The sequence below is a fragment of the Nansenia antarctica genome, assembly GCF_963989245.1.
Source record: "Nansenia antarctica genome assembly, chromosome: 13".
NCBI classification, from domain to species: Eukaryota; Metazoa; Chordata; class Actinopteri; order Argentiniformes; family Microstomatidae; genus Nansenia; species Nansenia antarctica.
Window position 1 is genome coordinate 579,893 of NC_137683.1, and position 15,323 is coordinate 595,215.

Below are 15,323 nucleotides of genomic sequence, written 5' to 3' on the forward strand. Positions count from 1 at the left end.
TTGTGTGTGGATCGAATGTAATTTAATCAGTTTTAAATTGAGTTTTTAACACAACAAAATGGGGGAAAAGCACAGGGGTCTGAATAAGCCCAGCAGGTTGTAATGAGGTTTGGAAGGACCCATGGAGGAGGACCCACACTGCCTGAGTACAAACATATTCAACTTGCCGTTTTCCCTCCCAATCTCTTCCTGCAACATCTAATTATATCCCCCTCCCTTGTCCGAAAAAAAAGACGATTGTAAGTTGCAACTATCAAAACTGTGATTCAAGCTGAGCTGAGCTGGAGGGGCTGCAGCATTTCCATCTCACTGAAATGTAACTACCTCCTACATCAACAACTAGTCCATCATGAAATCAGTTCCAGAGCAGCGAGAGATGTGACTCTTTCATCTGCTCTGACTCTCCTGACAGAGATATACACTCTCCTGACAGATACACACTCTCCTGACAGATACACACTCTCCTGACAGATACACACTCTCCTGACAGAGATACACACTCTCCTGACAGATACACACTCTCCTGACTGACATACACACTCTCCTGACAGAGATACACACTCTCCTGACAGATACACACTCTCCTGACAGATACACACTCTCCTGACAGATACACACTCTCCTGACAGATACACACTCTCCTGACAGATACACACTCTCCTGACAGATACACACTCACCTGACAGATACACACTCTCCTGACAGATACACACTCTCCTGACAGACATACACACTCTCCTGACAGATACACACTCTCCTGACAGAGATACACACTCTCCTGACAGACATACACACTCTCCTGACAGATACACACTCTCCTGACAGATACACACTCTCCTGACAGACACACACTCTCCTGACAGATACACACTCTCCTGACAGATACACACTCTCCTGACAGACATATACACTCTCCTGACAGATACACACTCTCCTGACAGATACACACTCTCCTGACAGATACACACTCTCCTGACAGATACACACTCTCCTGACAGATACACACTCTCCTGACAGATACACACTCTCCTGACAGATACACACTCTCCTGACAGATACACACTCTCCTGACAGAGATACACACTCTCCTGACAGATACAAACTCTCCTGACAGAGATACACACTCTCCTGACAGATACACACTCTCCTGACAGATACACACTCACCTGACAGATACACACTCTCCTGACAGAGATACACACTCTCCTGACAGATACACACTCTCCTGACAGAGATACAAACTCTCCTGACAGATACACACTCTCCTGTCAGACATATACACTCTCCTGACAGATACACACTCTCCTGACAGATACACACTCTCCTGACAGATACACACTCTCCTGACAGATACACACTCTCCTGACAGAGATACACACTCTCCTGACAGATACACACTCTCCTGACAGATACAAACTCTCCTGACAGACATACACTCTCCTGACAGATACACACTCTCCTGACAGAGATACACACTCTCCTGACAGACATACACACTCTCCTGACAGATACACACTCTCCTGACAGATACACACTCTCCTGACAGATACACACTCTCCTGACAGATACACACTCTCCTGACAGAGATACACACTCTCCTGACAGATACAAACTCTCCTGACAGAGATACACACTCTCCTGACAGACATACACACTCTCCTGACAGATACACACTCTCCTGACAGATACACACTCTCCTGACAGAGATACACACTCTCCTGACAGATACAAACTCTCCTGACAGACATACACTCTCCTGACAGATACACACTCTCCTGACAGAGATACACACTCTCCTGACAGACATACACACTCTCCTGACAGATACACACTCTCCTGACAGATACACACTCTCCTGACAGAGATACACACTCTCCTGACAGAGATACACACTCTCCTGACAGAGATACACACTCTCCTGACTGACATACACACTCTCCTGACAGATACACACTCTCCTGACAGATACACACTCTCCTGACAGAGATACACACTCTCCTGACAGAGATACACACTCTCCTGACAGATACACACTCTCCTGACAGTTACACACTCTCCTGACTGACATACACACTCTCCTGACAGATACACACTCTCCTGACAGATACACACTCTCCTGACAGAGATACACACTCTCCTGACAGATACACACTCTCCTGACAGATACAAACTCTCCTGACAGATACACACTCTCCTGACTGACATACACACTCTCCTGACAGATACACACTCTCCTGACAGATACACACTCTCCTGACAGAGATACACACTCTCCTGACAGAGATACACACTCTCCTGACAGATACACACTCTCCTGACAGTTACACACACTCTCCTGACAGACACACACTCTCCTGACAGACATACACACTCTCCTGACAGAGATACACACTCTCCTGACAGATACAAACTCTCCTGACAGAGATACACACTCTCCTGACAGACATACACACTCTCCTGACAGATACACACTCTCCTGACAGATACACACTCTCCTGACAGAGATACACACTCTCCTGACAGAGATACACACTCTCCTGACAGATACACACTCTCCTGACAGATACACACTCTCCTGACAGATACACACTCTCCTGACAGATACACACTCTCCTGACAGATACACACTCTCCTGACAGATACACACACTCTCCTGACAGATACACACTCTCCTGACAGATACACACTCTCCTGACAGATACACACTCTCCTGACAGATACACTCTCCTGACAGATACACACTCTCCTGACAGATACACACTCTCCTGACAGAGATACACACTCTCCTGACAGAGATACACACTCTCCTGACAGATACACACTCTCCTGACAGATACACACTCTCCTGACAGATACACACTCTCCTGACAGAGATACACACTCTCCTGACAGAGATACACACTCTCCTGACAGATACACACTCTCCTGACAGATACACACTCTCCTGACTGACATACACACTCTCCTGACAGAGATACACACTCTCCTGACAGAGATACACACTCTCCTGACAGATACACTCTCCTGACAGATACACTCTCCTGACAGATACACACTCTCCTGACAGATACACACTCTCCTGACAGATACACACTCACCTGACAGACACACACTCTCCTGACAGAGATACACACTCTCCTGACAGAGATACACACTCTCCTGACAGATACACACTCTCCTGACAGATACACACTCTCCTGACAGACACACACTCTCCTGACAGATACACACTCTCCTGACAGAGATACACACTCTCCTGACAGATACACACTCTCCTGACAGATACACACTCTCCTGACAGATACACACTCTCCTGACAGACACACACTCTCCTGACAGAGATACACTCTCCTGACAGATACACACTCTCCTGACAGATACACACTCTCCTGACAGATACACACTCTCCTGACAGATACACACTCTCCTGACAGAGATACACACTCTCCTGACAGATACACACTCTCCTGACAGATACACACTCTCCTGACAGACATACACACTCTCCTGACAGATACACACTCTCCTGACAGATACACACTCTCCTGACAGACATACACACTCTCCTGACAGATACACACTCTCCTGACAGAGATACACACTCTCCTGACAGAGATACACTCTCCTGACAGATACACACTCTCCTGACAGAGATACACACTCTCCTGACAGATACACTCTCCTGACAGATACACACTCTCCTGACAGATACACACTCTCTTGACAGACATACACACTCTCCTGACAGATACACACTCTCCTGACAGAGATACACACTCTCCTGACAGATACACACTCTCCTGACAGATACACACTCTCCTGACAGACATACACACTCTCCTGACAGATACACACTCTCCTGACAGATACACACTCTCCTGACAGACATACACACTCTCCTGACAGATACACACTCTCCTGACAGACACACACTCTCCTGACAGATACACACTCTCCTGACAGATACACACTCTCCTGACAGACATACACACTCTCCTGACAGATACACACTCTCCTGACAGATACACACTCTCCTGACAGATACACACTCTCCTGACAGAGATACACACTCTCCTGACAGATACACACTCTCCTGACAGACATACACTCTCCTGACAGATACACACTCTCCTGACAGAGATACACACTCTCCTGACAGAGATACACACTCTCCTGACAGAGATACACACTCTCCTGACAGATACACACTCTCCTGACAGAGATACACACTCTCCTGACAGAGATACACACTCTCCTGACAGACACACACTCTCCTGACAGATACACACTCTCCTGACAGATACACACTCTCCTGACAGATACACACTCTCCTGACTGACATACAGATACACACTCTCCTGACAGATACACACTCTCCTGACAGATACACACTCTCCTGACAGAGATACACACTCTCCTGACAGAGATACACACTCTCCTGACAGACACACACTCTCCTGACAGATACACACTCTCCTGACAGATACACTCTCCTGACAGATACACACTCTCCTGACAGATACACACTCTCCTGACAGAGATACACACTCTCCTGACAGAGATACACACTCTCCTGACAGATACACACTCTCCTGACAGATACACACTCTCCTGACAGATACACACTCTCCTGACAGATACACACTCTCCTGACAGATACACACTCTCCTGACAGAGATACACACTCTCCTGACAGATACACACTCTCCTGACAGACACACACTCTCCTGACAGATACACACTCTCCTGACAGAGATACACACTCTCCTGACAGACATACACACTCTCCTGACAGATACACACTCTCCTGACAGATACACACTCTCCTGACAGATACACACTCTCCTGACAGACATACACACTCTCCTGACAGATACACACTCTCCTGACAGAGACACACTCTCCTGACAGAGATGCACAATCAATAAAAGCATGAGGCCTGCTCCACATTTGGCTGAGTGGATATTGAGCACAATGTTGATACATTGGAGACACCCACGTGTGGAGTATGAACTCAGTGCTGGAACCTGAGAGGCTGTTCAGCACTGATAACCTAATACAAACAAGTCATTCTCTTTTCGAAAAAAACAACATCCATTTGCACTTTAGGGAATAGAAATCCACGAGCGCACCATGGTCAAGGGAAGGCTGGTGGAGGTAGACGTCATTCTGTTCCATGCATGACAATGAGGCCGTCCTCTGATGTCTCCCTCCTCCAGCCTTCTCTGCATCATGTAGTTGTGTTTGGTCCTCTGTGGCTCAGTTGGTAGAGGTTGGTGCTGACAACGCTTAGGTTGTGGGTTCGATTCCCACTGGGACATATATACTGAAAAATGTATGCACTCACAATGTAATACCAAAATACATATCAGATCTCCTGGCACCGATATTCCAGGGAGGCCCCTCAGGTCAGCTGAGACTAATCAGCTAATCATTCCAAGAGTGAAAACAAAACAAGGTGCAGCAGCTTTTAGACACTAAGCGCTCCTGGAACAAACTCCCTGAAGAAATCAAACAGGTCCAACCCCTAAAAATATTAAAATCTAAGCTAAAAACCTTCATGTTTTGCAACAGTTATGATTAAACACAAACGTGTCTTTTTTATTCATTTCTATTATCTTATTAAATGTATGTTACGGTACATGTGGGAATACGGTACATGTGGGAAAACTAGGGTTAGGGTTAGGTGCTACGTCGATTTGGTACATGCTGGCATGTCTAACCCATAATCCTAATCCTAACCCTAACCCTACCCCTAACCCTAACCCTAACCTTAACCGTAGCACCCTAGCACCTAACCCTAACCCTAGTTTTCCCACATGTACCGTTATCCCACATGTACCGTAACATACTGTATATATATAATCCGATCTATAAAAAATAAAAGTAAAATGATGATATATATATTTTATGCTGTATGTAAAGCACTTTGAATTGACCCTGTTGTATGAAATGTGCTATATAAATAAACTTGCCTTGCCTTGCCTTAAACAGTCTGTTCTGAGACAGACAGACAGACAGACAGACAGACAGACCCAGCTGCTTTCAGACTCCACGTCCTTTCTGCTCTCTCCAGTAGCTGTCACCTGTGATGATTTTGGTGAGAGGAGGTTCAGCAGAGTCACTAGAGTGATGACTTTTTTGTTGTGTGTGTTTAACCCAGGGGAGGGGTGACAGAACGCTGTTTGGTACGCTCCCAGCCAGACAAACTTGGCAGAGATTCCACGGTTTAAAAACGGAGCTTAAAATCACAACAGCTACTTGGCTACGAAACGAAGCATCGCCATTGATGCATTTTTGGCAAATAAAGTCACCCTTGGCACTGTAGAAGTTTCAAGTTGCACGTTTATTGTCACTTTACACAAGTGTAAGCGAGTAACATTCTTAGGCTTCGTTTCGTGACATTGCAGCACAAGACAATAAGGTATTAAGCATAATCCAGGATAAAAAAGTGACTACTAGTAGTAATCAAGTAGTAAAGTGGCTATGAGCTTAGGGTTAAAGTAGTCTGTATGCATGGGGTGTGCTTGGGGATGATAGTCAATTGTCTACAGTCAGCTTGTTCATGAGCCTGAAGGCCTGGGGTCAGTAGCTGTTGGTTAGCCTGGGGTCAGTAGCTGTTGGTTAGCCTGGGGTCAGTAGCTGTTGGTTAGCCTGGGGTCAGTAGCTGTTGGTTAGCCTCTGAGTTTTGGCCCTGAGGCTCTAGAAGAGGCTTTGTTACTTCCTTTTGGCCGGCGTCGGCTCAAACAGACTGTGGTTGGGATGGCTGGGATCTCTGAGGATCCTCCGGGCTTTGCTGACACACCGTTTTCGAATGTTGTAAAACGTCGACCGTTTGGGCGACTTTATTCACCCTCTGCACTGAACGAGTTAAGTTCTCTGCTGCAGGCCTTTCCCTGAGAGCCGGCTGAGGCAACACAGCCTAATGAGCTCCTGTGGAAACATTTAGCACCAATTATATCACACAAAATGGACCCTAGATATCACACATTCTCTGGTACATAAGAGGCAACATTTACAGTGATAAAAAAACTATTCTGCAGCTTTCGGATGAAAACAATTGAAACAATTGAAACAGTTGAAACTCACTCTGCCAGGGACGGCCTGGTTGGTGATGCCAGTCAGGATCTCTCCTCAGCTCCAGAAGTTTCTGGAAGTTCTCCATCGGCTAGTCCTAGTCCTGTCCGGTTAGCTAAGGGCCAGAGCAGGAGAACTTGCTGTCGATGTGGGAGTATAAGAGAGTAGCGGGGTCCTTGGTGGCGTCGTGTGCAGATACAGTGTTCTCTCCAGGGCGTGTGCAGTGGCAGGAGGGTGAGGGGTGGTGAGGACAGAGCGGCCAGCAGCAGGAGGGCGTGTCCAGGTGTGTGTGTGCAGGAGGGAGAGGGACAGGGCGGCCAGCAGCAGGAGGGAGCGTCCAGGTGTGTGTGTGTGCAGGAGGGAGAGGGACAGGGCGGCCAGCAGCAGGAGGGCGTGTCCAGGTGTGTGTGTGTGCAGGAGGGAGAGGGACAGGGCGGCCAACAGCAGTAAGGGGGGTCCGGGGGGGTGTGGGGGGGCTGTGCTGGCCGCCCTCTCGTCGCTCCTGTCTGCGTCCACCCGGGGCGGGGCGGCCGTGCCCATGAACACAAACTCTGTGGTGCAGCCGTCTGTGCAGCCGCTGCCACTACCGCTACTACTGCCCTCGTCACCTGGAAGTACACACACACACACACACACACACACACACACACACACACAGACACACACACACACACACACACACACACAGACACACACACACACACACACACACATAACAGTATGTTATATACAAGCCAAGGCAAATGTATTTGTATAGCACATTTCATACAACAGGGGCAATTCAAAGTGCTTTACATAGATTATAAAAAAAACATTTCAAGGGATTTGATTTCATGATGAAAATATACTCTGCCCTCCCCACTCGACAGTGTCATCAAGCAAAACACTGTGCTGTTCTTAAAAGACACATTATAGCAAAAACACCAGGGAGCAGATTTGTATGCCACATTTCATACAACAGGGGCAATTCAAAGTGCTTTACATACAGCATAAAAAAATACAAGAGAGATCGCAGATGATGCATCTGTATTCAACCGCTATCCTGTCTGATACGGCGCGTGAGATTGCTATCCTGCCCGATACGGCGTGAGAGATCGCAGTGTAAAATGACACGTCTGATACTGAATCTATATTTAACTGCTATCCTATAAAACTGTAATAAGTTAACCAGACAGATAAGATAGCCAGACTGTGTTTACCACCTCAAATTAATTAATGTATGCCCAGCCAAATCCATGTTTAGAGGTAGCTAGCTAACATTACATTGATCATGCTCATAAGACTTTTCACTTTTCAAAAGAATGCCGAGAGAGGACTCTGGCGTAGCTTGTTCGCCGCTTCTCCACCGGAAATCTAGGCGTAGTTGCTAAGGACTCTAAGCTAGATATACTTGCAGTATACAGAGTAGATTTAAGCAATATCACACGAGAGGGAGTGTGTTATACTGAATATCAGCACGGCTGTGATTCGGTCGTAGGTACGAGGCCGCAGGCCGAGTACCGAAGACGATCACAGCCGTGCTGTTATTCAGTATAAAGCCCAGTTTATGCTTCTGCGTAAAACCGACGGCGTAGGCTACGGCGTAGCTTGCGTAGCTTGCGTAGGCCCGCGTAGCCTTGCGTAGGCTACAGCGTAGATTGACGTGCACCTCTCCAAAAATGTAACTACGCGGCAGTGCTTACGTAACCGTAAGCTCTGTGATTGGTCCGCTTGGTAGCACATGATTCCGACAAGATTCCGACTCTCTCGTCGGCCAAAATGCGGAAGCCATGACAGAAATGTCATTTACTTTTTCTGTAATTACTTATTAATAAAGATTTGAAAAATTCTACAACAAGAACACTGTGACGATTGGATACTCCTACCACTAGGTGTCAGTAGAGGTCCTTGTTATAGGACAGGACCGGAGATGATGTAGTGGTAGTGACAGGACAGGAACTAATAGGTACTAGGTAGATGGAGTTGATGTAACCAGAGCACGTGAATAAAAGTTATAAAAACATTCTCATTGAACTGTTTCTCATTGAACGACACGAACAACACATGGTACCAGGAGTAAAACAGTGCAAGATACAACTGTGAAATGCGACATGGATTCAGTGAAGCCACCGACGAGTCTGCAACTGACGGGGAATGTCGACAGCAATTGGCGCACTTTTAAACAACAGTTTCTACTCTACATTACAGCGTTGGGATTGGAAACGAAGCCGGACACCAGGAAAGTAGCACTCTTACTAACAATAGCAGGCCCACAAGCCATAGAAGTGTATAACACGTTCGTGTTTGAGGAAGAAGATGATAACGAGAAGCTGGATAAAGTGCTCGGGAAATTTGATGCCCATTGCTCTCCCAAAAAGAACGAGACGTACGAGAGATATGTGTTCCGTTCTAGAATCCAGCAGCAGGGCGAGCCTTTCGATAGTTTTCTGACTGACCTAAAGCTAAAAGCACGGTCATGTAACTTTGCTACACTAAAGGACTCCATGATCAGGGACCAGATCGTAGTTGGTGTGGAGGATAAAAAGGTCAGGGAAAGGCTGCTGAGGGAAGCTGAGTTGACATTAGAGGGGGCAATCAAGATCTGTCATGCGAGTGAGCTGTCCCGGATTCACGCGAGGACGTTCGGCGAGATGGCAGCGGGCTCCATGAAAGTGAGTGATGATGTGACAGTTGCCGCGGTCTTCTACAAAGGAAAACAACGCGCACAAACGCAACGGACAGACGGTGAGACGTTCAACTGCAAACGCTGTGGCTCGCAGCACAAGCCAAGGGAGTGTCCAGCTTTTGGTAAGCAATGCTCTCATTGTAAAGGAAATAACCACTTTGCCAAACAGTGCTTCTCTAAAGGGAAAGAGAAAAGGATGGGAAAACCTGTAAATATAGTGGGGGAAGACACTGAAACTGACAGTGACAGTGACCCATATGTTGTTGGCATGGTGGGCTGTGAAGTAGAGCCACAGAAGCAGATAAATGCTGTCAAGCAAGATAAATGGATAGTACCACTGCAAATAAATGGGACTATAGTCACTCTGAAACTAGACACTGGTGCAAAAGCAAATCTAATCAGCATGTCTGACATCAAAGCAATGAAAGAAAAGCCAAAAATTCAAAGAAAAATGCTTGAGCTTAAGGACTATAATGGACAGAGAATTGACTGTTTAGGCACATGCAAGCTGAAAGTAACAGTGAAAAGGAAAGTGCACCACTTACTCTTCTCTGTGGTAGCTGAAGGACTAGACTCACTGATAGGTGATAAAGCATGCGAAGATTTAGAGCTGGTGAAAAGAGTGTACTGCATCAACACAACTGTGAGCACATCTAGTGACTCTGTTGAATCCATAGTGCAGAGCTATTCAGATGTGTTCAAGGGCTTTGGTGAACTGCCATTCACCTATAAAATCCAGCTCAAAGAAAATGCACAGCCAGTTGTGCATGCTGCACGAAGGGTCCCAGCACCATTGAGAGACCGTCTAAAGGAGGAACTAAACAGGATGACAACACTGGGTGTAATAAGGAAGATTGAAGAACCAACAGACTGGGTCAATTCAATGGTGTGTGTAAAAAAGAAAAACGGTGACCTAAGAATATGCATGGACCCAAAAGATCTAAACGAGAACATCAGGCGTGAACACTACCAGATACCCAAGCGTGAGGAAATCACCTGTGAAATGGCGGGTGCAAGATACTTCACAAAGCTTGATGCATCACAAGGGTTCTGGCAACTCAAATTAGAAGAGAGCAGCACCAAATATTGCACCTTCAACACTCCTTTTGGTCGATACCGCTTCCTCAGACTTCCATTTGGAATAATCTCTGCGTCTGAAATATTTCATAGAGCAGTGGAACACATCATCGAGGGGCTGGATGGAGTTCGAGCCTATGTGGACGACATCATTGTCTGGGGCTCCACAATCCAAGAACATAATGAGAGGCTGACAAAAGTGCTGGAGAGCATACGGAAGAATGGACTGAAGCTCAACAGGAGCAAATGCCAGTTTGGAGTTCAGGAAATAGTCTTCCTTGGAGACAAGCTCTCAGCACAAGGTGTCCAACCCGACCAGGAGAAAATCAACGCCATACTCGACATGCCGAGGCCCACAGACAAAACAGGGGTGCTACGCATCATGGGGATGGTCAACTTTATAGGTAAATTTATCCCCAACCTATCAGCGAAAACATCCTGCATCCGTGGGCTCCTGCACAATGAGAGTGTGTTCAAGTGGACCTCCAAACATGAGCATGAATGGCAAGTGCTCCAGAGAGCACTAACCACTGCACCTGTGCTAACATTCTTCGACCACACAAAGAGGATTAAAGTGTCCACAGATGCATCAAAAGATGGGATTGGTGCAGTACTCCTTCAGGCTGAGGGTGAACACTGGAAACCGGTAGCCTATGCATCTAGGTCTATGACAGAAACTGAGTGTCGTTACGCTCAAATAGAAAAGGAGTGTTTAGGGCTAGTGTTTGGGCTAGAGAGGTTCCACAGCTACGTATATGGCCTCCCCTGCTTCACTGTAGAGACAGACCATCGTCCATTAGTCGCTATAATCAAAAAGAATCTGAATGAGATGTCACCAAGAATACAGCGAATGATGATGAGATTGCAAAGATACGACTTTGGACTGATCTACACACCAGGAAAGCATCTAGTACTCGCTGACGCACTCTCGCGAGCACCAACAGGGGACAGTGTCAGTACAACTGAAGAGGATGTTCAGAGGCATGTGAACATGGTGTCTGCTGTGCTTCCTGTATCAGACTCCAAGTCCAGACAGATAGCTGAGGAAACAGCGAAAGACACAGAGCTGCAACAAGTCATCAGCAACATGCAAAATGGATGGCCTCCAGGTTCCTGTCCACAGTTCTTCCATGTCAGAGGTGAGCTGAGTGTAGTCTATGGGCTGCTGTTGCTAAAACACGACAGAATCATCATCCCAAGAGCTCTGAGGCAGGACATGCTACGGAGGATCCATGAAGGTCATCTCGGTGTCGCAAAGTGTAAAAGAAGGGCGAGAGATACTGTCTACTGGCCTGGAATCAACAAAGACATAGAGAGACTGATAAGCAGGTGTCAAACATGTCAGGAGCATAGGAACAAGCAAACCAAAGAGCCCATGATAGTAGCTGATGTGCCAGCAGCACCGTGGCACAAGGTAGGAATGGACTTGTTTCATCTCAAAGGAAGAGACTATGTAATAGTCATTGACTATTATTCCAACTTCCCTGAAATGGCACTGCTAGCAAACATGTCATCAGCCTGTGTCATAACACACACAAAATCGATCTTTGCCAGACATGGCATACCACATACCGTTGTGTCTGATAACGGACCATGCTTCAGTAGCGGAGAGTGGAGAGAGTTTGCAGAACAGTACGACTTCAATCATGTGACCTCCAGTCCTCTCTATGCACAGTCTAATGGAAAGGCTGAGAAAGGAGTCCACATTCTCAAGCAACTCCTGAAGAAAGCTGCTGACAGTGACTCAGATCCATACCTTGCTCTACTCAGCTACAGAGCATCACCTCTTGAGTGTGGACTGTCACCTGCTGAGTTGCTCATGAAGAGAAAGCTTCGTACCACACTGCCGAGTTACTCACAGCAAAGAAGACGTCCAAAGCTGAAACAAAAGCTACAGCTACAGAAGATGAAGCAGAAGTCATTCTATGACAGAACAGCCAAGCAGCTTCCACCACTCTCAAGCGACGACACAGTCAGGATTCAAGATCCTGGTGGATGGAAGACAAAAGCCACTGTTCTTGACGAAGTCGCTCCACGGTCATTCACGGTGAGAACAGAAGAAGGACAAATCTTCAGACGCAATCGCCGCAGTCTCCTAAAAACTCCAGAAGCTGTTCCAGAGCTCAGTGAAGCCTGCAGTGAGTCTGAGCCCATCCGTCCACTTCCAAGTGACTGTAACACAGACAGATATACTGAACCACACACTAACACACACATGTCAAGTGAACCTGTGATAAGAAGATCCACAAGACACATCACAAAGCCTGATAGACTGAACTTGTAAAAAAAAAAAAAAAAAAAAGACAATAAGCATGAATGTGTAAGAATGTGTTTAATGTTTTGAGTTGATATGTTATACATATAAAAGAAAGTTTAAGGGTTAGTTCATAGTAAACATGTTTGGTTGTGTGTTTCAGTCAAATGCTTTAAGGACATAGCTGCAGTTAAGATTGTAGCTGATACCTGTAATTTGTGTAACTTGAACTGTTAGCTGTTTGTTATTTTTCTTACCTCAAAGAAAGGAGGATGTGACGATTGGATACTCCTACCACTAGGTGTCAGTAGAGGTCCTTGTTATAGGACAGGACCGGAGATGATGTAGTGGTAGTGACAGGACAGGAACTAATAGGTACTAGGTAGATGGAGTTGATGTAACCAGAGCACGTGAATAAAAGTTATAAAAACATTCTCATTGAACTGTTTCTCATTGAACGACACGAACAACACAAACACTATCGCTATTGTGCCGCTTTGAGCTCCGTTGAGTTCCAACGGAGTGCCCTATGGAAGCGTCAGGCACAGCCTTCCTATAAGGAGCGCGATTCACATTTACGAGATGTACAATGTCCTGTTTATTTAGAAATAAATTATTTGTTACAGGGAGCCCCATGGCTGTTCGTTGGGTTTAAATTATATTTATGATAGACATATTTAATGTTAAGTTATCTATAAGAACTGTGATTGGTCCGCTTGGTAGCGTCACATTCCGACTCTCTCGTAAATGCGGAAGTCATGACAGAAATGTCATTTACCTTTTCTGTGATTACTTATTAATAAAGATTTGAAAATGTATGATAACCATCTTATTATCTTAGTTTATTGTCATTTCAATGCATTATAGACATTTTCTTTACAACAAGCATAACAAAAATATGTTTTTTGATCGCTATTATGCCGCTATGAGTACACCGACCAACGCGACGCGGTTCGCGGACCAACGTAGAACTATACACTTGGAGAGAGTAGGCTACGGCGTAGCCGTGCGTAAATTCGACGCAGGAGTATAAATCAGGCTTCACAGCACGACCTCGAGTGTGATATTGCTTTTATACAACAGTTCTACAGCGCAATTTATTAGTTAACAGTAATAAGCGACAACAGATTATGATTTTTTTTGTTTATTTAATCATAAAAATAAACAAAACTTAGTTCCACAACTGAACTTCAAATGGACTGTTGCCTAGTAACCTGAACACAAACATGTAGTCTAATTAACGGTCATTTAGCATCTGTGCGGCGGAGTGATACATATATAGTTAAAGGTCCCAGTGCTGTTATACTGTATATCAGCACTCATGGAATGCCTCTTGTCCAATCAAATTACTTGGTCGGAACTAACTGTATATTGTATAATGTCCTACAAAGACACTTGGACTTAGATTAGTAATCTAAAAATGAATAAGACCCCAATACTTTCTTTTATTTCTTATTTTGTTTCTTTTTATTTTATTACTCGATCTTTTCAGTTTGTAAAGCGTCTTTGGGTGTCTAGAAAAGCGCTATATTATTATTATTATTATTATTATTATTATTATTATTATTATTATTATTATTATTATTATCCTGCACGATACGGTGTGTAAGATCGCAGTGTAAAACGACACGTTTGCAAACACATTTAGCCGATGTTTACAGTGAATTCACAGGGCTTGATTATGAACCATTCAACATGTTTCAGCCTAAACTCATAACTACTGGAGATAATAAATAGATAAAACATTTAATAAGATAATAGATTATGGATAAAAATACATAGATAGAAGTGTTAGTTTTCAACCATAACTGCTGCAGAACATGAAGGTTTTTAGCTTAGTTATAAATATATATATATTTGTTTTTCTTTTTTAAGATGTGGCCCAATGTAAGCATGTAGAGATTGTACACACACACAAAAAAATATAACAGTATTAACATTGCTGCCTGCCTGCCTGCCTGCCTGCCTGCCTGCCTGCCTGTCTGCCTGCCTGCCTGCCTGTCTGTCTGCCTGCCTGCCTGCCTGTCTGCCTGCCTGCCTGCCTGCCTGCATGTCGGCCTGTCGGCCTGTCTGTCTGGCTGTCATCTGTCATCTCCTGCGTTGTCACCAACACTGTTATACAGTTTCTTAACAACGTCTGTCTGTCTGTCTGTCTGTCTCTTTGTCTGTCTGTCTGTCTGCCTGCCTGTCTGTCTGTCTGTCTGCCTGTCTGTCTGTCTGTCTGTCTGTCTGTCTCGCTTTCCCCCGAAT

The 15,323-nt window shown here is 45.4% G+C and overlaps 1 protein-coding gene across 1 annotated transcript in view; it reads right to left on the reverse strand.

Moving 5' to 3' along the window:
- Positions 1–7,188: 7,188 nt before the first annotated feature.
- LOC308169769 (glypican-6-like) overlaps positions 7,189–15,323 on the reverse strand; it is a gene marked incomplete at both ends in the record, with an annotated part of 249,102 nt that continues 240,967 nt past the window's right edge. Inside the window, one exon of the mRNA XM_080544507.1 lies at positions 7,189–7,685. Coding sequence (XP_080400633.1) covers positions 7,189–7,685 — 497 coding nt within the window. The remainder of the gene's footprint in view (positions 7,686–15,323) is intronic.